At 40.3% G+C, this 23,308-nt stretch overlaps 1 protein-coding gene across 2 annotated transcripts in view; it reads left to right on the top strand.

Annotated features, from left to right (window-relative positions):
• Positions 1-1,110: 1,110 nt before the first annotated feature.
• The window catches only part of LOC148890349 (SLIT-ROBO Rho GTPase-activating protein 3-like), a 37,401-nt gene continuing 15,203 nt past the window's right edge, over positions 1,111-23,308 (top strand). For both annotated transcript variants that reach the window (XM_089009597.1, XM_089009596.1), the window contains exons 1-10: positions 1,111-1,512; positions 7,484-7,679; positions 12,357-12,519; positions 15,561-15,623; positions 18,366-18,557; positions 19,417-19,545; positions 19,629-19,850; positions 19,930-20,031; positions 21,836-22,033; positions 22,142-22,226. In XM_089009597.1, the coding sequence (XP_088865723.1) occupies positions 1,446-1,512; positions 7,484-7,679; positions 12,357-12,519; positions 15,561-15,623; positions 18,366-18,557; positions 19,417-19,545; positions 19,629-19,850; positions 19,930-20,031; positions 21,836-22,033; positions 22,142-22,226 (1,417 nt within the window). In that variant the 5' untranslated portion in view covers positions 1,111-1,445. The remainder of the gene's footprint in view (positions 1,513-7,483; positions 7,680-12,356; positions 12,520-15,560; positions 15,624-18,365; positions 18,558-19,416; positions 19,546-19,628; positions 19,851-19,929; positions 20,032-21,835; positions 22,034-22,141; positions 22,227-23,308) is intronic.

Raw genomic sequence — 23,308 nt, 5'->3', positions numbered from 1 at the left:
AAAATATTTTGATGTACATATTGTAGTACATTATATAACGCACGTTTACAGAATCCTACAGGTTGAATGTATTTGTTAATAAACTGCAGTTGCATTGACACACAGAGTGGTTGATGCATCCTCTTCACCAGCAGAGGGCAGTAATGCACTTTTCTAAAGCTGTACTGTACCTCGAATTTGTTTTGAACATTATGGCTTCCACGACATTGCTAGTTTGGATTAGGAAAAGTAAAAATAAATACAGTACTGACTTGTAATACTGCATCCTAAAATGTGTGGATTAAATTATATTTTTTATTTCAATTTAATGTAAATTAATTCGAAGAAATATATTATTGATACAAATAATTGGTTGACTTCTTCATCTATTTCATGTTTACATATCCAGTTTTTATTAAGAATTGGTTGATGAATTTAAAAATGTGTGCAAAACAAACCATTCTACATCTCAATGGCTTGATAATGAAGACGTATTTTACGTGTTCTACACAGACATGTTCAATTATTATTACTAATATTATTGTTGTTATTTGAACTTCAACGACAAATGACCTGGCACTTGTCCATTTTAACCCTTTCATGACACCTGTAACCTGAAAACATGACATGTCTGTCTGTCTGCCTGCCTGGATGGGTAGTTGGATGGGTGAATAGACAGGTAGATAGACAGATAGATACACGCAATAAATATTTACGCATTAAGGTGGACATGGGTGTTAAGGTTCGAGAGGAGTTTCACATTCATTTATTTACATGATCATTCAGCTTTTTCCCTGTCGACAGCAGCAGGAACTGAACGAGAGAGCGTGCGAGGGAACGGAAACACGGTGGCGCTCTCTCTGTCGCTCTCTGTCCCTCTCTCTCTGCCTCTAGTCTCTCTCTGTGTCACCCTCTCTCTCTCTCTCTCTCTCTCTCTCTCTCTCTCTCTCTCTCTCTCTCTCTCTCTCTCTCTCTCTCTCTCTCTCTCTCTCTCTCTCTCTCTCTCTCTCTCTCTCTCTCTCTCTCTCTCTCTCTCTCTCTCTCTCTCTCTCTCTCTCTCTCTCTCTCTCTCTCTCTCTCTCTCTCTCTCTCTCTCTCTCTCTCTCTCTCTCTCTCTCTCTCTCTCTCTCTCTCTCTCTCTCTGGTGAAATGCGTGTCGAACGCGACTAGTCTTTGTGGAGTTCTTGTGGAGGAGTCCTTGCAAGGAGGTGTGGTCTGGATCTCGCGTGCACTTCGAGCCCGACGTCTCCTTGAACGGAGCCCCGTGTTCAGAGCACAGCACAACACAACGCAGCAGAGCAGAACAGAAGAGACATTCGAGTCCTTGCTCCTTTTAGCCCCCACCCCTGAACTTGAGCCGCAATCTCGGGCGATGTCCGACCTCTGATCGCCGCCACGCAGACGCAGCGAGTGAAGACGGAGTAAGGCGTCTCTTCCCGTCTCGGCCAGCCAGCTTTCTTCCAACCATGTCAACGCAGGCCAAAGTGAAGAAGGACAAAGAGATCATAGCCGAATATGAGAGCCAAGTGAAAGGTCGGTACTCATCTTGGATAATTGTGCAACTTTACAACAAGCTTAATGACTGACGATGTGCGTGTGTGCGCGTGCTATACTGAGGGGTGGGTCTGGCTGCATTTGCGCTTAAATGCATCCCATTGGAAATCTCCTATACCTCCCACCCTTGTTTATGATCTTTTTTGGCAGTACACTTAGGTTCAAACTTGACCAAACCGGTTCGCGTAGAGCCACAAAGACTGCAGGCTGCACGACTAGTTAGCAGGCTGCATTGTCAGGCTGCTGCAGATGACTTTCACACTGCAGCTTTATGCTGCACACCCAACGGGAAAAAATGGCTCAAATTTCTCGCATGGAAAAACCTTCACTATACTCTGTCACGCATCTATGTCAGATATCATGCATGATACTAAAGATAATGCTGAGTAAAACAAAAATGATCGTTTTGCAAGAGAAGCGGGAGAAGGTCAACCGGCAAACAGTTGAGAAAGTCTATCAATAATGGATGGCGTCTGCATCAATTATAAACCATGAAAGGATTTTCCTTTCTGTGGCTAAATTTGTGGCTTAGAAATAGTCGTGCTAACCATGTGCAGGATGTGCATGTGGCAGTGAACTTGAAGTAGTTTTTATGCAGCAGATGGTGCATTGTCCTCCCAATGTCCTAGTAAGTCAGCTTCAAATGATTAATTGGCATTTTTTAAAATTGTTTTCGTGTTTGGTCAACAAAATACAAATACACTTTTCATTCCAGTCTGTTCCTTCCAAATGAGTCAAACACTTGCGGCTTACAGGGGGGGGGACATTGGACAATGACACTGTGGACATTTTCTTGCTAATATTAACTCAGTTACAAATATGACGTAGAGCGCCATTCCCGAATTTGTTCGGGTTTTGTTTTTTCGTGCTTGGGTGCCAATAAAGTGCTGGCCATGGTCTCTGTCAATGTTTTTCCCTTCCACAAGGGGGAAGCATTTCCCTTTTTTTCCATGTAAGCGCTTTGTTCCAGCTTCGGCTGTTGTTAAAGCACTATATGAATCAATATGTATGTATTGCATTGTATTTTGGACAGCCACCCTCATTTCACGCACATATAACTCCAGACTCATATCATTTAGGAAGTAACTTTTTTTCTGATGAAATAACAGAGTCTAGTGTTTCTTACGCTGCATTGAATATTTTTATGTAGTCCAAAAACTCAATATTCTGTGGATCCTGGAATTCGAGTGACAATGACAAAAACCCTGGCACTGGAGTAGACACATTTTTGCACGTCTGGCAGTGAATGACTTAATGGGCACACTGTATGTCGACCATCACTCACTAAATAACTGTTGATCAAATAGATTGGACTGATAAGCTTGTCAACATCCGATTCCACGCATAATACAATGAAAAGCACAAAAATATGTCAATCCTTCTGAGGTTTTGCCAAAGGTGCAGTTACCCCATCATGATAGAGTGCTAAGCATTGTGGGATAAATGTAAAATATTTAGTTTGATTATGAAATTATAATATATGCATAATTCAAATGACTCATTTGATTAAATAAGTATCTTATAATAAATCGAAGTCATGTAATGTTGTATTTAACCACGTTTTGCACACATTGTCGTTTACAGAGCAGTGTGTGAGATATGTCACACAAAACAATGTGGATTTGCTAAATGAGCTTTTTAACATTTTATACATCACCAGCAACTTGTTGTGCAACAGTACATTGGAATAGCATCACATTTCTGAGGTTTGTGGTAAGAATTTTGACTTGGGCTCAGTTTGCGTGGGTCTTCTCTGGGTATTCTGGCTACCTCCCATGCTCCCTAAACATGCATGTAAGGTTACCCGAAGATAATGAATGTTCCCAAATGTCAGCTCAGCCTGCTCGACACCATGCGCTATTAACTCATTCACTGCCAGACATGTGCAAAACTGTGTTCCCACCAGTGCCAGGGTTTTTGTCATTGTCCAGAATTCCAGAACCCACAGAATATGTATATAGGTATATATAGGTATATATATATAGATAGATAGATAGATAGATAGATAGATAGATAGATAGATAGATAGATAGATAGATAGATAGATAGATAGATAGATAGATAGATAGATAGATAGATAGATAGATAGATAGATAGATAGATAGATAGATAGATAGATATGACAATTCATATTTTGCCATTTTTGCCTTTTGAGTGTCGATCTACGCATTCCATTGCCACAGCCAAGGGCCCTCGCTGTTTATTCATCATCGTAAAAGAATGGCCAGGGTGACGCTGCCAAGAAATGTCAGGGCTTGGATGATGACAGTGAAACTACGTCTTTGTTGCCAGCGTGTGAAGCTGCAGACGCTGACTTGTGGTGTCATATCATTTAAAGTGAAACCTGCATGGAATGTCAGCACAGCAAAATGTGGATTTTCCTGTCCTGCAGTTGCACAGACAGCGTTTCGAAGCATTTAGATTAAAGGGGAACAACATCCCCCTCCGTCCCCAAAAAATTGTCGCACCACCATGAGTACATTCAGGCGCTCACTGCCTTGATTCGAACCAAATGATGTCAATGTGTCAGTCTGGGTTAAGACACATGTGACTAGCCACGCATGGCTAACTGCAGACGCAGGCCCAGAGAGCGACACTAGCTGTGGCGGACTAACCGGAGCGGGCTGCTTCCACGACAATGACTCCTCAATATGGGATTGTTTCACAAACAGCCTTGCCTTCAAGGCAACGCGGCCCACTCACTTCCGTGTTCAGCTCAAGTCCACAAATGTCGCCGCCACATGCAAGTGCATCAGAGCATGTTCGCAATATATGAATTGTGTTTTTAAGCATGGGAGCGGCGATGAAGAAATGTCACACTGCTTGTGTTTAAAAACAAAATCTGGTATGCAAAGGAAAAGAATATAACCGGAGTTGAGCCTCAACTGCAATTTTGTTTTAATGATATGCTTAAAAGACAAAACAAAACAGGAAAATTCAATTGCAAAACTGAAGAAAGAAATGAAAGGATATGCTTTATGTGGTTAAACTTTTTTTAAATGCCAACTCAGTCATGTCATTATTGGCAAAGAAAAAAAATTCTGTTCTATTCTTGGAACCACATTGAGAACTTAGTACCACATCGGAAACAATTTCAGTGCTCAGGAAAATATGCGCAGCAACTTTAATTACATATTAAATTTACCAAGCAGATTCGAGCGAACAAGTAGAATGCTGTATAAGGATTTAACACACTAACAGTTTCTCATTCCCTCTCTGCTAAGCATCAATGTGAAATTTTGTGTGACTTGTTTAATTTAGCTTTTATTTTTGTTGTTATTGTTGTATATTTTGTGTATTTAAATTTTGTCATGATGGCGGTACTTGGAATGCGCTATATAAGTATTTCCTGGGTGAAACTTTGTGCAAAAAGTCTGTGCACCATTGTGTTTGGTTGATAATCTAGTATGATATCTTACAGACAGTGTCTGTAAGATAAGAATCTGTTTTAAATTAGATATGAAGTAGACAGGATGAACTTAATACAACTAGTATGATACCATATTAGTACATTTTTGGTATTGGCACATCTGTACTTGTAACATTGCTTGTGCACTTTAAAAAAAGGGTTTTTGGTGGCAGCTTCGGTATGGAAAAAATGAACTAACTTTACATTTTTTTCCAATGGAAATTTTAACTGAAATGTATTCTTCCAGTTACATAAGACTTTTTCAAAGTGCCTGAACACACCAGAATGTTCATTGTCAGGGTTGGCTGACTAATTACATTATGAATTCCTGATCCCCGTCGGTTTTCCTTCCAATTCGCTTACATTTGAGAGGTTGATGTATGTGATGTCAAGGGGAACTTTTCGCCGTGTTACCTGGAACTGTGAAGTGCTTGCCCGTGTCCTTGTATGATTATGTGCGCACTTTGCGAAAGCTTGAATCATTCATGGCATGTAGTGCAATACTGCACAGTCCCTTGGAACAGTTTAGCTTCCTAAAAATAACCTGCTTGCAGGAGAGAGAATGCAAATAGTGGATTTGACGTCTCGTTGATGACATTGTGATATCACAGCAATCCAAATGGTCTTATTTGCTCACTATAAACACTTTGTGTTTGTTAAAAAAACTAATGTTCCAAGTTTTGGTCAATTTCAACACAGAGTTATTTTGGTCGGGTTTGGAGCTGATTGCTGCCTCGGTGGTCATCATTTTTGACTGTGTACTGGGCCTTTCAAAGTGGAGTAGGTCACCCCTTTGTCATTGACCAAGCAGTGGTTTGAGCGACTGGTCCAAAGTGTCAAACAGAGGAGAAACTCTCCGGCTCCGATGCCTCCAGAGACTCGTAACCAGGCAACTGCAACACCAAAGGGGACCATGAGAATAACATTCTCCTGACAAGGGACCACATATTTATTTGGTCTTGATTCATATTCCTCTAGTTTCATTTACATGTTCACAGGAGAGACGAGCATTTCCAAACACCGTTTGTCCTCCAGTTTTGATCATTTTGAAGAAGAAGAAAAGCCCCTTTCTTCAACAATGTTCTTCAAAATTCTTTTTTTTGTTCAAAGATATCATATGCATGCTTGAAAATGTCTGTTCGCCTCCCTTAATGGTTTAATGGGGCTTTGTCTATTGTGTGTGTGTGTGTGTGTGTGTGTGTGTGTGTGTGTGTGTGTGTGTGTGTGTGTGTGTGTGTGTGTGTGTGTGTGTGTGTGTGTGTGTGTGTGTGTGTGTGTGCGTCAGTCAATGGCTGATCAACATACTGAACCAGAAAGGGGCGCACAGTAATTTGTAATGTAATTGGCGGTTGATAATTCAGATGTTTGTGTGAGATAGATTGGTGTGACTCGTGCTTGTAGAATGAACGCCACTATTTGGCGAAGACAGCTGAGGCCCTCTCAGCTAGCTTGTAGTCTAAATAAGACAATACGACATCAGCAAAAGCCTAATCTGAATTTAAACATTTAGCACATCTGACACTGGTATGGAAGTGGGAGTTGAGAACGTTCACACACACTGACAGAAAGTTAATGGAGTGAGTTTAGCTAGGCTAGTACGTTAACACACCCGCTAGCAGTGGTAGCGCGGCTAGCAGTGTTAGCATTTGTTCATCTGTTAGTTTGCATTTGATAGAATAACTGCGAATAGTTTTTGTGAATGCTGCTTTGCTCGTATTTCTCAACAAGAAGCAACATGCTGTAGCTAATTGATTTTTTTTATTTAATATGAAGACATTTAGCATTCAACTTCAATTGTCTTTCTGTTTGCTTTTCATGGTCAGCTTTTTCTGCTAAAACAGGACTTTGTTTTTGATCATTTTTAAAGCAACTTTTTACTAATGTTGAAGATCACACCTTTATTTTCTGCAACGAATTTGGGTGTGAACATGTTTTTTCTCTTCTTGGCAAGAAAAAAGAAAACCAGAGCACACTATTGCGACCACCAGCAGCTATCCACCCCTACGTTTAATATAGCCAAATAACTCTATCTTATATCCATTCTCTCTGTTTGCCTGCGATTGGAAGCAGCAAGTTTCCCATCCTATTGATGTGATAACAGCAGCAATCTTCCAATTAAAAGAATTCCTCATAGTTACATTTTAGAGACAAATCTTTCTGAAGGCTCACACAGCACAATGCATGCTGACCTAGTTTGTTTTCTGTGCTGTCTGCAGTGATAAACAGACATGCATGTCACATTGCGTACACACACACACACACACACACACACACACACACACACACACACACACACACACACACACACACACACACACACACACACACACACACACACACACACGCACGCACGCAACAGACAAATGCAGTTAGACATCTGCTTTTATCCAATTAGGATGTCTTTGTTCTTAAAAAAGTGCTTCCGCAAGCATGATACTCCAGCAGGGTGCTACAATGTAATAATGCCAGCATCAAACATGGCCTACAAACAGCCCTTGGTTCTTTTCCTACTAAATCCGATTCCCTCCTGTTGATCGACAGAGATCCGTAACCAATTGGTGGAACAATTCCGTTGTTTGGAGCAGCAGTCTGAGTCCCGCCTGCAGTTGCTGCAGGATCTACAGGACTTCTTCCGCCGGAAGGCTGAGCTCCAACTGGAGTTCTCCAGAGGCCTAGATAAACTTGCAGAGCGCTACTCATCAAAGATCCGTACTTCCAGAGAGCACCAGCATTTCAAGTGAGTTCCTACATCGTTTACTGTTACGTACGATACGTAGATGACATGATGGATCCTGTTTGAATCCTGATTTGGTAATTTCCAGGACTCTTGGGTTTTTCAATTTACTCCACTACGGAAAAATCCACATGGCTTTCCTTACCAAAGTTGATTTTTTTTACTTAACTCCAATAATCGGGTGACTGCTGGTTGGTAGAAATAGGACTACTGGGTATATGGGCAGGGAACAAGGGAATGGACAATCAAAAAAAGGAAGTACAAATGGAGAAGAATGGACCTGAAATGTAGGCAGGGCCAAGGAAAGCTAGCCTCAGGCTGCTGTGGTCCTCCCAACTAGGTCAGACTTAACCCATTCTGCCAACCCCCTCCAAGCTCGTCTTCTCTATGTGCTTTTCATTTCACTTCACGCTCGACGCCGACTCGCCAATCCTCGAATTTCCTCACCGGTCACAGTGAATTAACTGTGCTTAGAGTCGAAGGAATGAAATGTTGCCTCAAAGTGAAAAATGATTTTGTTGTTGTCGTTTTTTAAGTGTGGTCGTGAATCAAACATACCCTGAAGCTCTTTAGATTTTGGCATCCATGTTTTGGTACGTTTTCACATGTCAACATGAATTCAATTCATGCACATGTTGAACACAAAGCAAGTCAGTCAAGTTACCTGTCTGGGTCTGTCATGCGTAACAAAGGTTGATTTTTTTTTTTTCATTGACAATGGTGATCTATCTGTCCAGTTTCATTTCAGTCTCTTTGGCCAATTACTTAAATGTAGTCAAAGCACACATAGCCGCCATGTCTGGGATGTTGATTAATGGAGCGTTCAAAGGGAGACCCCTCCAAGACATTCCCATTGCTTCATCCATTGCCCCTACCCGCTCCTAAAACTCCACTCCCGTCTCTTATAATGATCATCATTACTAATGTCTTTCAAAGGCTTGGTTCTCTACTTAATTATTCCAAAATTGTAAATCTCTTCATTGCATTGTCATTTTAATCACACCTCCAGACAGAAACATTCCTCTCAATCAATTAAAATAGGAGATCGTATCATCCATTGATCGTTTAATTGTTTTATTTCCCAATAACAATTACCGTATTTTCCGGTGTATCAGGTGCACCCAAAACCCTTCATTTTCGCCAAAAGATGACCCTGCGCCTTATACACAGGTGCGCCTTATAAAGTATGTGAAGTGGCACAACAGGTCTTGCAATTCCTGTCAGCAGCCACAGACTCTATTTCCCCCTGTAGAAGTAGTGCGTAATCCCAGCCTCTACTGTAGCGCCATATAATGTGGTGTGCCTTATATTCGGAAAACATTTCTATATTTATATATTATATTTTGATGTTATATCTGGTGCGCCTTATATATGGGAACAATTTAGAATTACACCATTCATTGAGTGTGCGCCTTATACTCCGGTGCACCTTATACACCGGAAAATATGTGACTTCTTTCAGCAGGCCACAACCACCAAGCAATATGCAGGGACAGAAAGGCTGAACAAAAATGTTTTATTGATCTTTCACGTTTTATTTTGAAAATTGGGTGCATTTGCAATGCAGTTGTCCCAGTCATAATATTATTTAAATATTCAAATATATAAACTAACAAAAAACATGTACAGCGAGCTTTTTTACACAAGGAAATGAGGCCAATAAATGAGACAGAATAAGAACTTAGCAATTACGTACTACATTTAAGAGACACTCACAGTCCTACTTTTAGGGTTTATTTGTATTTTTTCTTTTGTTTATTTTAGTTGTTTTTTTTTTTTTGCTAGTCTACTTGCACACACCAAACCTACTCTGAGTACCGTAAAATGTCACAACAGGCTCACAAATGAGGCAACAACCTCATCAAAACTGTACTGGCGCATGGAGTCTAGCAACTGGCAATAAAAGACAAGCCTTTGAAATTTTTGGAAAGAAAAAAAACGATGGCCCCAAGATAGGGTCGGCTTCTTGAAGAGAAATAAACTCAGGGCTAAGGGACAGCGTCACAGATTAATTGTTACTTTTTCTCCCTGTCAATCAACCTAAGTTCAACATGTAGCAATTACTTTCTGCACTTTCCCGAAGAGGATTTCACATCAAATAATGAACGCTGGCAATATTTTTGCTTTTCTTTAGCTGAGTGCTGTTTTCTTGACCTGCGAAAGCTTGGTCATGAATATTACTCTTTCCTGTCAGTTTTTGAAGAGCAGCCAATAACCAAAAGCTTTTTCAGTTAATCGCAAGGCATCGAGTGTCAAGGATCAAACTTGTGCTTGGCTTTGAAAGAAAAACCTGCGGGAAGGGCGGCTTCACCTTTTTACTGCACCAATATGAAAAGGGCATAACAAAAAGATGCTGATGTTCAGCACCGTGACATGTGTCTTTTACCCTGAATGTTTTTTTTAAATTATTGACTGTATCCTTTTTTTTATTTAGCATTTGTTTAAAGGACAACCGACGTCTCCGGACAAGTTGTGTCCATAGTTTGTAAAATGGCTTAAAATGACTTCTACTGAGCGTATTTTAATAAGATTCCACCGCATATAGCTACATTTTACGTTTTAAGACTCGTGCTGAATATTCAGGAAGTCTTGTTTTTGAGTTGGTGACGAGTCCGTACGTGACGTCACTAAAGGAACGCCGCTGACCGAAAAAAAGACATATTGTAGCAGTCCTTCCATCACGTCAATGTATTTTGCTGTACTTCTTCGGTCTGAAAACCTCGTGTTGCACCCAAAAGCCGCCAGAAGAGGGCGTCCAAGCTCCATGGAAGGAATTTATCAGCCTGTGGAAACAGGCTGATTCATTCCTCACAACAGCCTGGTGGCCATTTTGTGCCTCTTTTCTGGGACGCTACATTGCAGTCCAGATGCCTCAAAATGACACGGAAGGACTTCTTTAATCAATTGCAAAAAACAAGGCAAACAGTGACTCGTCAGGGACAAGAGCAATCAAAGATGTTTCATGACTTGACAGAGAAACACGGAGGAGTCTTTTTAAAATGCTCTTCAAAAGTGAGACGGGCTCCAAAAATAAACGCATGGTTTATGATTGGCCATTTGATTTCAAAGTTCAGGCCGTGAATTCAGACATCAGTTAATAATAGTATATTGGTACTTTTCAATGTTTGATACTTTTCAATGTTTGCATTGCTTGGTACACCATATGTTTGTATTGAACATGACAATAGATGACTGGGTGAGCATAATGTAATAAAATGGTGCTCCAACATTGTATCACTTGTCTTTAAAGAAAATTAGCTTGCACATAAAAAGCACACGGATCAACACTTAAATAGTGTTTGCGAAATGAACGATGTAAAGTTGATTGTGGCTGCCTTCTTCCAAATCCATATCAATAATCCTTGTGTAGTTGGGAGAGGATGAGAAGAGATCTTTCCTCCTCCAACTTAGTGTTCCTTTCTTTCAAACTTCATTTCCAGCCATCTGCCCAATAAGTATTAGTAGTAAAAAAAAATATTTTGATCATATTTTGGTTATTGGCCACTCTAATGTGTATCAGCAAAATGCTTTGAATGATAAGAGTTTTTGTTGGCTTCATCGCTGTCTCAGTCAAAACAGTTTGTGGTGGCAATACGTCTGTGTAAGCTCTCAGTCGTACAGGAGTGGTCCATCGATGAAAAGGTTTCTTCAGCCGTCATCTGTACTTTTTACTTACTACCAGTAAGACTAAAGTCTTACTGGTAAGTCTTACTGGTGACCAGTAAGACTTTAGTTTGCTGACGAAGTTTCTTGGATAAGAAGCGAAACGTCTGACACTTTCAAAAAAGTACAGATGACGGCTGAAGAAACCTTTTCATCGACAGTTTGATAGTGGAAAAAAAAGCTGTCTAATGTTCCCAAAAGAAGAAAAAAAAGAAGATAAACAAACTCTTCGGTGTGAACGTAATTGAACTCACATGCTCTCTGGAGCAATGAGGCAAGAGCAGCCCCCATGCTGTCAATGTGTTTTTGTGCGTGTGTGTGTGTGTGTGTGTGTGTGTGTGTGTGTGTGTGTGTGTGTGTGTGTGTGTGTGTGTGTGTGTGTGTGTGTGCGTGTGTCCGTGTGTCCGTGTGTCCGTCCAGCTGTTTTTGTGAGGACCAATTCAACTTCAAGATAAGATAACATTTATTAGTCTCACAATGGTGAAATTTACAATTCATAGCAGCAAAGTTATATAACATTTGAGAAAACAGTTTAAAGTGAAAGACAAGAGATAAACTAACATTTAATGCAGTGTCATTTCAGGGTTAAGACGATAACTGAGTCTTATTCAGAATATGTAGAACGTTTCAGGGAATGTGTTATGTCCTCACGACTGCTTCCTATGGGGTGTGGACTAGTGGTGAGCACTTTTACATCCTTAGCCTTATTGAAGTCTCGAAATTACCCTGAGGTGTGACGATGAATTTAAATGGTTGTGAGCCTGTTTCCTGTGACGGCCCGGTGACTATTGTTCGATGTTCTTGCTCATTCACTCGGAAAAACAACGTCAAGTCATGTGAGCTCACAAGTCTTTGATTTGGTGTTTTAAAAATCTTGTTTTGCACCATCTGATATAAGAATGAGTTTGCGAACTGATTTGATTTATGTGAAATTATATCAACAAAGTTAAACAAATCATAAATATGATCAAGCCCCACCCCATTAACTGATCAGGGCGATTTCTGTGGTTGTTTCAGGAAGGACCAAAATCTGCTGTCCACTATCAACTGCTGGTACTTGGTTTTGGACCAGACCCGACGGGAGAGCAGAGACCACGCGACACTAAGTGACATCTACAACAACAACGTCATTGTCCGCCTGACGCACGTGGGCGATGATGTCCTCAGACTTTTCAAAAAGGTCAGCTATGGAATGAAATGGATGGATGAAGGCGTGAAAGCCAGACTGATGACTGAAACATGCATCATCACGCGTCATCTGTCATGTGTTTATCTGTAAAACTGAATGGTTCAGCAAACCAAAATGTTGGAAGAAAGCCATATTTAACCAGAAGAAATACCATAAAGAGCAAATTCAGTATTTCCAGGAGTATAAGGTGCACCCAAAAGCCTTGATTTTCTTCAAAAGATGCCGATGCACCTTATATGTGAAGTCCTATTGATCCACAACAGGTCTCGCAACTACTGTCAGCAGCCAAGAAGTAGTGCGTAACCCAGCCTCTACTGTAGCGCTTTATAGTCCAGTGTGCCTTATATGTGGAAAAGTTTGAAAATACACCATTCATTGGGGTGCACCTTATAGTCCGCTTTGCCTTGTCCACCCGAAAATATGGTTTGTCCGGAGCTGCGAAAAAAGAAAAACCATATAATGAAAGAAACACATGCTGTATGTATCTATATTAGCTATCTATACTCGCTATCTATATTGGCCTACTGTCAAAATGACAATGTTGGCTTCAAATACACAGTGAGCCTTCATGATTAAATATGTGTGCTTGCTCTTAATGCGTGTAATTCAGTTTTTTTTTTCAAAAAAAAAGAAAATTTATTGAAGCTGTACATTCACTACGTGGTTTTGAATTCACACTTCCTGACCATTGCTGATTTCAACATGTCAGTTTCACCATAGAAATAGTCTTGATTTGTATGATTATTATTTCTGCTAATACATTCTATTATGACAGAATGTAATTCAGAATTTCAGAACAGCTGGGTAATTGTCTAACTATTGGGTACACCTTCATAACAGATGTGCTTCACGTGTGCTTTGTGTAAAGATAGGAAAGTGGTTGTGGGTTCAGGGGTTGTGATGAATATTCTGTTTGAGCGATCTGAAATCACAAGCGCTTGACAGTAGAGGGAATGGAGGATAATTTAGGCCCTCTTGGGGGTTTTGTTGTGTCACGATGGGAGCCATAATTGGTTTGTCTTCAGCCAGCTAGCACAAAGAGAGGCCTTTTAGGAACAGCCTGCAGAAGGTCTGTCTCCCCCTGCTAAGAGTTTAAAGCAACTGGAGAAGTTATTCAAAACAAAAATGACATTCTGGTGCATTCATCCACAGTGCTGCTTCATTGCTAATATGTTACACATGTGGGACTGGAATGACTTGCGCGTTTATTGGGGAATATATGGAGCGAATGTGCTGATGTTTCAGTTTTTTTGGGGTAACAGAGGCTTGTTGTGTTTGAAAAGTGGTCCTTTGGGAGGTGGCAAAGACGTGAACTTAACAGTGTTCCTCACCTTTGAACCCTCTCTTCCTCAGCGCCTGTTCGCACTGGCGGGGTGACATGTCTCCTTCATCATATTCCCTCGGCAACATTCATGCTTACATTGCCAAGGTTCTTTTACACCATAGAGTGGTTTGTCTGTGCGAAGCTAGATGGTCAAATGTGCAAATGAAAAATATATTTAAAAAATATATAAAATATATAAAATAATTTGCATTTTAAATCAGGGATCCAAAACGTCCGCTATTTTGCGGAATTCCCCGATTTTTTTCCGCCAAAGTGTTATTTTCTATTTTCATATAAAAGTTATTTTATTTCCGCATAAAACCACTAAAACATTTGTTTTAAAGGGTGATCAAAATGCGTATTGCTTAAGTCGACATGCTTTCGTGTGTTTTGTTCGATGTCGGTTAATGCGCGATGAAACGAGAAAACAAATATGCTCCCTTACCACGCATTTCACCAGTAAACTTGCGCTAAACATCGTCGCATTTGTCTCACTGTAAAGATGTCGTGGAAGAGAGATATACTACACAAGAGTTATAGCGGAACGGTGACGTCATTTTCGCTATTTTAACTTCCATTGGCTGGGATCTGGTGATGTCATTTCCGCCATGTTAATTTCCCTTGACTGGCATCCGGCGACGTCATTTTCCACTATTTTAATTTCCCTTGGCTGGGATCTCTGTTAAATACAATGAAGCAGATGAATAAAAAATGCTATTGCTAAAAATTGAGAGCTTGTTTATTTTACTGTATGTTCTTTTTTTCTCATTCTCATCTCTCATCTCATTTTCCGTACCACTTATTCCTCATTAGGGTCGCGGGGGTTGCTGGAGCCTATCTCAGCTGTCTTCGGGCACGAGGCGCGGGGACACCCTGAATTGGTTGCCAGCCAATCGCAGGGCACACAAAGACATACGACAGTCACTCTCACACTCACACCTAGGGACAATTTGGAATGGTCAATCTGCCTGCCATGCATGTTTTTGGAGTGTGGGAGGAAACCGGAGCACCCGGAGAAAACCCACGCGGGTCCGGGGAGAACATGCAAACTCCACACAGGGAGGCCGGACCGGGACGCGAACCGGCGACCTCTGCACTGTGAAGCCGGTGTGCTAACCACTCGACTACCGGGCCGCCCCATGTTCTTTTTTTGAAGCCTTATATTTTCCCAACAAAAACATAGCACCCCATTGGCTCATAAATGTCCCCTCGCCCCCAATCTCGCCTTGTGCATGCTAGCTAGCTAGGTGTCCAGTCAAGAAACAGCCATGTTGAAAGTACACTACGTTGCCTCAACTGGGATTTGTGCAACATTGCTCAACTTCCACTCCAGAATACCAACACTCTATTATCATTAACATTTTTAAATTTTGGATTGGATTGGATTGGATTGGATTGGATTGGATTTGCCTTTATTAGTCTCGCAGTGGAGAAATTTACATTTCACAGCAGCAAAATTATGAAAGAAATGAAGTTTCGATGATTGTTCTGATGGGAAATATTTCGGGAAGAACACAATTGTCCTCAGTTTGAATTACAACGAGACAATGTTCACAAAAAAATCCTTCTTTCATAGAATGTGTGTTAACCTATTTTTCTTAGCAGGATGAGAGCTCAGCACCTCAAAACCTCTGATCCAAGAACCACCCTTGCTCTTGAGCCCGCGTTCGTCCGCCTCTCTTCTAATGTTCACTAATATCTTTTACAGAGCAAAGACATGGGAGTGCAGATGCACGAGGAGCTTGTGAAAGTCACCACTGAGCTCTACACAGTGAGTCAACCATATATTATTGTCTTTTTATTTTTTTTTTTAATGTCCATAACAGTTCGTCTGGCTTTGCGTGCATGCCCGCCCGCGAGCCTGTCGCTGTTGATATTTCCTGCCTTCTCTCAATTGTCAGACCATGACCCGTGAAACAGCTGGGCAGCCCTTACACTGAACACGGCAGACTTGCTTGATCAGCAGTTTCTCCTCTAACTTCTCCTGAGGTCACGCACATTTGCATTCATCTATTGTGAATTTCTCCCTAGGGAAGAGAGTGAAGTGGTTGTGTTACTCACAACGGCGAAAAAGAGCAGCTGCTGAAGGTCGGACACATCTGTTTGTTGGGGATAGGTTTTTTTGTTTATGTGTGGCTTCGGAACACCATTGACACGGAGAGCGCATATATGCACCTTGTATGCACACGCTCGTTCATTTGCAGAGCAGGTCCGTGTGGTTAATGGAAAACAGCTGCATCCGGCTCACGTGATAAAACTTGGGAGCTCGCTGCATACGTGATACCCTATTGATCGGCTGATTGCTTCTTGTGCTTTTTGGTTTGCGACTGGGAGTGCTGCTTGCTGTCACAGTGAAGCGCCCTTTCCTGGCTTGTTAATCGATCTGACTGTCCTTTTGGTACATCACTTACACACGGTGTTGTCTTGGAAACAATAATTTGGCAGTGAGTGAGGCTGAGGGAAATTCCGTTTGAGGTTGTTTCGTGCTTATTAGTTTACCGTAGTTTATTTAGTTTAGTGTGACGTTCTTGAAAGATGGCATGTTTAATTTTAAGATTTGTTGACGATGAAGTATAGCAAACATCCACATCAGGGTTATTTTTATGGTTTTTCCTGTTCCGAATGTAATTTGGTCAAATGATTAATATTTTTAGAATTGAATAAGTCATTGCTTCCCATACAAGTGTCCAAATGCTCTGATTTCAGTTGCAATGGTGCAATAGTGCATTCATTGTTTTATTATGCAGTTCTTCCTGAAAGTAGACCGATTACTATTTTGTGTTGAATTAAAATCAGGTATTTGCAAACGCCGCCTTTTACTTTGGAAAACAATGATGGAACCTGGAAACGGATCCATTTCAAAAAGGCTGTTGAGTGTGGCAATCGCTCCCATGTGATCATGGGTAAATAATAGCAGATGAACAGTAATTGAAGGGGAAATGATTGTGTAATATTTTTCTTACTGCAAAGTTAAAACAAATACCCAGTCATTTATTCTAAAAATACTCGATAGTGACAGTCCATGGTGGCAACATTCCTTTGAGACCTTACTTTGTAAGATCCAAAAGACAAACGCACGCGAGACACAAAATTGTAAGCCTTACAATATTGTCTCTCGGGTGCGTTTGTCTTTTGGATCTAACAAAGAGTAAGGAAAGGGAAGATAATGTGGTCTAAAAAGACACTGCGCTTGTAGGGATGTTTTTTTTTTTTTTTTGGGGTGGGGGTGGTATACAAAGATGTAGACATGCAGGCAAATAGAGAGACACGAGCACATTAGAAAGACACACCCAGCTCAAAAGCCTCCCGTTCAGCAAGATGATTAAGTTACACTCCCTGGTGTGATGAATGGTAGAGGAAGCAAATACATAACATTGACACACGGAGCGTTGTCCACTATTTTCATCCAATGTACACCGCCCTCTGTGAACTGGGGTCATTATTTTGTTCTTGATGTACAACCTCATATTTACGTCATTTATTTATATTTTTCTTATGTAACATTTTGCTCCACAAAGCCATTTGCAGACCATTCATTCATTCATTCATTCATTCATTTGTTTGTTTGTTTATTTGTTTATTTATTCATTCACTCATTCATTCATTTATTTATTTCTCTGTTCATTGATTCATTTATGTATTTATTTAGTGGTTTGTTTTTTTGTTTATGTGTTGAAGGGTTCTATTGTTGTCTTTCTAATCTTTGGTTTACCATCACGACTATAACCGTTTTAAAGAGGGTGTGCTTGTGTATTTAATGTTTGAAGAATTCTGCTGATTTTGTCAGATTCATTGTTGTTGTTTTTTAATGCAATTAAAGCAAATGGAATGGGCAGTGTAGAATCCATTGTTTGTCCTCTCAGTCAGTTTGCTCTCAAAAGAAAATCCCTTTCACCCATTCAGGGACAGTAGTACATTAAAAGCTTCAAAATTCGACTAAATACAAAATAAGACTCTAAATACAAAATGTTCAACTAAATTGGTCAAATTAGGTTGCATTGTATGTGTTGTTGCTTCTGAAGCTTCCTTGGATATTTTAGGTCGTATTTTAGGTCATTTAACACTAAACATACGTGTGTCTATGTGTGTGTTTCAGAATCAGAATAAGAAATCATTTAATAGTCCCACAGTGGGGAAATTTGCAACTTTAAGGGGTGGGGTCGAAAAGAAAAAAAAGTACTGTATTGCATGTACAAAAGAATGACAAATTGTAAAACTGCACACAACTGTTTCATAAAAAGAACTGTACATAGTGCAAAGTACAAAAATACAGCACCAAGTACAGTAAAGTCTCGTTATATCGATATTCAAGGGAGTCCGAAAAAATATCGATATAACCGGGACTATCGATATATCCGACCCTGTTTGCATGTAATTTTTTCCGTGCGTGCATAGAAATAGTATCGATATAACCGGGACTATCGATATATCCGATATCGATATAACGAGACTTTACCGTATATATAAAATATGTAACTGTATCATGCATGTATCTATGTGTGTCTCGCGACAGGTAATGAAGACGTATCACATGTACCACACGGAGAGCATCAGCGCCGAAGGCAAACTGAAGGAGGCCGAGAAGCAGGAGGAGAAGCACATCGGCAAGGGCAATGACATCAGCGCCGCCTTGTTGCGATATAGTCACGACGAAAGGCCACAGCGACGCAGCTCTGTGAAGAAGATGGAGAAAATGAAAGAGAAGGTGTGTCTTGTGATGGGCTTGTTGTTACAATAAGATACTGGCTATGCATTTTTTTTACTTTGTGGCATCGTCTATGATGAAAAATGAAAATAGGTTCATTTACTGCAATTCACAAATTCGGGTTTTGAAAATATGAAATTGAGCACCGTTCCCGAATTTGTACGGGTTTATTTTTTAATGCTTGGGTGCCGATAAAGTGCTGGCCATGGCCTATGGAAATGTTTTCCCTTCCACAAGGGCATAGCATTTCCCTTTTCTCCATGTTAGCAATTTGTTCAAGCGTCAGCTGTTGTTAAAGCGCTCTATAAACCAATCCGTATGTATGTATTGCATTGTATTTTGGACAGCCACCCTCATTTCAAGCTCATATAACTCCAGACCCATATAATTTAGGAATTAACTCTTTTTTCTGATGAAAGAAGAGAGTCTAAGGCTTCTAACACTGTATTGAATGTTTATGTAGTCCTAAAACTCAATATTGTGTGGGTCCTGGAATTTGAGTGGCAAAACACCAAACACATTTTGTTAGTCTGAGTTAAGTTAATATCTCGGTATAAAATTACACAATATATATAACAAAATATATAATTTCAGTCTCCTGACCTTTTCTTTTGTGCATATATCACTTTGTCATATCTTTTGACCCCGCGCCCCTTACAATTTTGCTGCTGTGAATTGCAATTGTCCCCATTGTGGCACTATGAAAGGCTTTCTGATTCTGATAAATTCCTTAGTCATTAATAAAAATGCCCATTAAGGTCTTAACTTTGCACATTGTTGTCAAGTTGTGTCGCAATTCCGTAAACCGCACTCACTTTCCTTATACTAACGCATCCACGTATGTTTCTCTTTCTCACAGAGACAAGCCAAATATTTTGAAAACAAACTGAAGTGTACAAAGGCACGCAATGACTATCTCCTCAATCTGGCAGCCACTAATGCCTTGGTGGCAAAATATTATATCCATGATGTGTCCGATATGATCGATGTAAGTAAAACCACTCAGTGGATAAACAAACACACACTTGGCGAATGCATTAATAAGGATTATGTTTCACTTCCTATACATAGTGTTGTGACATGGGGTACCATGCTAGCTTGACGCGGACCCTGAGAACCTACCTGTCGGCGGAATATAGCCTGGAGACATCTCGACATGAAGGTTTGGATGTTCTAGAAGGAGCCGTGGATGCCATGGACCTTCGAGGAGACAAGCACAAGTTTATGGACATGCACTCCCAGATGTTTTGTCCTCCGGCACGCTTTGACTATCAGCCGCACATGGGTGACGAGGTAAGTGGAAGACTTGTTTGTTTTGGCGTGCTCCTTATCAAGTCCTCACAGCGGAGTTTATATCCTGTTTTCCCGTCAGGTGTGCCAGGTGAGCGCTCAGCAGCCTGTCCAGACGGAACTCTTGATGCGATACCAGCAGCTTCAGACTCGCCTGGCGACGCTCAAAATAGAAAACGAAGAGGTGACTTTTTTTCTAAAATCTTTGACTGGCTTGACAACAACTTCAATAATAGCTGCCACTATTACTTCAGTGTACATACCGTCAAAAAGCACAGTCAAATAACCAACCCCGCTATGCAGGTTTTCGCAATTTCCTGTAACGCAGCATCAGCACTACGGTAGGATATTAAATGTCTTGTCATATACCATCAAACATAAGCCAGCCAAATGTAGCCAAACAGGAGAATGATTTAAAGATTGATATCGGCTGCTCTGTCTGCTGTTGACTGAGAGCTTATTCGAACGACCACATTAAATATGAAGCTTACAGCTGATGTCTAAAATGTGAACCGAAGCAACAATATAGAGGTTTTTAAACCCGAAACAAGGATCCGGGATGCTCAGTAATTCTGTATACTGATATGAATGCATTATATATTACTCAAACAGATGAAATTGAAGCAGAGCTACATGGGGCAAGAAACCCATTTCTGTGTTTGTCAGTGTTGCTCCAGCTTTGCGTTTCCTTTTACTTTGCTTCTAGCAGACGTCTGTGTGACGTGTGCTGTTGATGATTCATCATGATTTCGCTGAATCGCCAGTGAAAAGAGACTTTGATTCTCTCCTCTTTCGTTTTGAACCACTTCAAAGAGTAAGGCATACATAGGAATAGTTGTTTTACTGTGCTATTATTGATGTTTTATGTGATGTGTTCTGTTGTCTAATTATTTTCTGTTAAATGTTCTGTAAGGCACTTTTATACTACAGCAGCTGTCCGTTAGCATGGCAGCTGCTGCATATCTACATGAACCTGGTTTTAATAGGTTATTGGAACATGTTCAATGATACAAAAGTACAGTGATACCTCGGCTTACGAACTTAATTAGTTCCCAGAAAGTGTGTGTAAGGCGAAAAGTTCATCTGCCAAACATTTTTTTCCCATACAAAACCTTTAAAATTAGAATAATCTGCTCCCAGATTCCCATACAACATAATTTCCTACTAAATAAGCCTTAAAACTACACAAAATATACCTTATTTTATGTATATGTATGCATTTATGTATTTTATTTATAATAAATGTGCTATTGTATTGTAATTAAAGAAATAAATTGCGCTGTATAATGAAGTCGTTTTATTTACCTTTGTGATGGTCATTGATGTAGTTGCCTCTTGATGAGTGAAGTTGCCCTCACTCACACAGTCCCCTGCTCACTGCTTTTTGTTAATTCAAATCAACAGACGTTTTTCAACCTCTTCTCTTGACTGAGACCGTTGCTTAGACAACACAGAAACACCCTTAGCCAAATGTAGCAATGGTTGACTTAGCATACTGGTACTGGGACGCTAAGTCACACAAAGGCACAGCTCGTTTGTGTTTTTTGATGATCTCCTTCTTCTGCTCGACCGTTATTTTCTTTTGTGTCCTTTTTGGCTTAACATTGGCTTAACATCTTTTTCTGTCCAAAAAAAAGCAAAAGTACTCCACTCGATAACAAACCACATCTGTACCGAGTGCACTAAAAGAAAGTGGGTGTGGAAAACTAATCCGCCAGCCACCGTGGCGCTGTTCGACCGTGTGTTTTGGTGCACTTCTGTCGAAAACCCTGGCACTCCGTGTGGTTTGGTTCGTTTGCCGAAAACTAGTTTGTATGCCAAGATGATATTCTCGCAAATGTAATGTTCGTAAACTGAAGCGTTCGTAAACCGAGGTATCACTGTAAATAAAAATGTCTATGATTATCTGTATGATGCTTCTTTTTTCCATGATATATTTAATACAATATTCCTCTAATACTAAATACATGTGTGCCTGTTTATGTCAGGTGAGGAAAACTCTGGACGCCACAATGCAGACCCTTCAAGATATGCTCACAGTGGAGGACTTCGATGTTTCCGATGCCTTCCAGCACAGTCAATCCACAGAGTCGGTAAAGTCAGCCTCATCTGACTCCTACATGAGCAAGGTCAACATCTCTAAGAGACGAGCCAATCAGCAAGAAACGGAGGGTTTCTACTTCACTGTAAGTGATGATCAACTTGAACAATGACTACATTTTGGGCTATAATCTGTCCAATATACTCTTCATCTATATTTTTCAAGCTCAATTGTCCTTTTTCTCCCCCTGCAGAAATACAAGGAGTACTTGAACGGCAGCAACCTCATTGTCAAACTTCAAGCCAAACATGACCTTCTGAAGCAGACACTGGGAGAAGGTGAGTCTTATTACATGCATACAAAATGGGTGCAAAGTCATAATTCACTGCAACGTATCATTGAGTGTTTAGAGAGCTTAAAGTAGGACCAAGCACCGTGGCGCCCGGCACCACTATCCATATTCCACACACACACAAAAAAAAATTAGTTTATGTTTTGTATTTCGCCATATTTGGCAGATGGTTTGCTGTTAGAAATGCAAGTTGGTCAATCTACCACACTTTATTTTAAATATAAATTAATTAATTCTGAATATTTGAGCCTGCTGACAGGGTGAACCTTTTCGCTAAAGTTAGCATTGAATTTGCACTGGATATTTTCCCTCATCCAGTAGTATTTAAAAATCATGTTTTGAAATTCCTATAGGTTTTTGTATTAACTCGTTCGCTGCCATTCCTGAATTTGTTTGGGTTTTGGGTTTTCTTGCGCGGGGGTGGGGGATAAAGTGCTGGTCAGACCTCTGGCAATGTTTTCCCTTCCACAAGGGGGCAGCATTTGCCTTTTGTACATTTAGCGCGTTGTTAAAGCGCGATATAAATCATTATGGATGAATTGTATTGTATTTTGTACAGCCGCCCCCATGTCAAGCTCAGATAACTCCAGTCTTTTTTTTTTTTTTTCTGATGAAAAAGAAAGTCAATTTCTTATGCTGAATTGAATGTTTGTGTAGTTTTAAACTCATTATTCTGTCGGTCCTGCAATTTGGATGAAAATGGGACTGTCATTGATTTGGAGAAGCCATTAGAATGTTTAATCCCCTTCACATATTACATATCGAGCGCACAACAAATTAATGAACGACTTTTCAAAAGTGAGAAATAATGACTATTATTGTGGTTTACATGGGACATTTTCACATTTTGGTTCGTACTTTAGCAAGCATCATGGAATTTCACAAGTTTGATTTGCTTTCGTGGGCCGAATAAAATGATGTGGTGGGCCAGGTTTGGCCCCTGGGCCTTGACTTTGACACATTTGCTTTTTTGAGACAAATTACATTATTTAAGCATGAGCGTTCACTTTTCACATTGGCTTGAACTTATATCCAAATAATGAGTGAACATCATCGTGTTGCAACTGC

Source organism: Hippocampus bargibanti, linkage group LG12 (genome assembly GCF_051943395.1).
Source record: "Hippocampus bargibanti isolate YZ-2025 linkage group LG12, ASM5194339v1, whole genome shotgun sequence".
NCBI classification, from domain to species: Eukaryota; Metazoa; Chordata; class Actinopteri; order Syngnathiformes; family Syngnathidae; genus Hippocampus; species Hippocampus bargibanti.
This window is presented reverse-complemented; position numbering and strand designations above follow the sequence as displayed.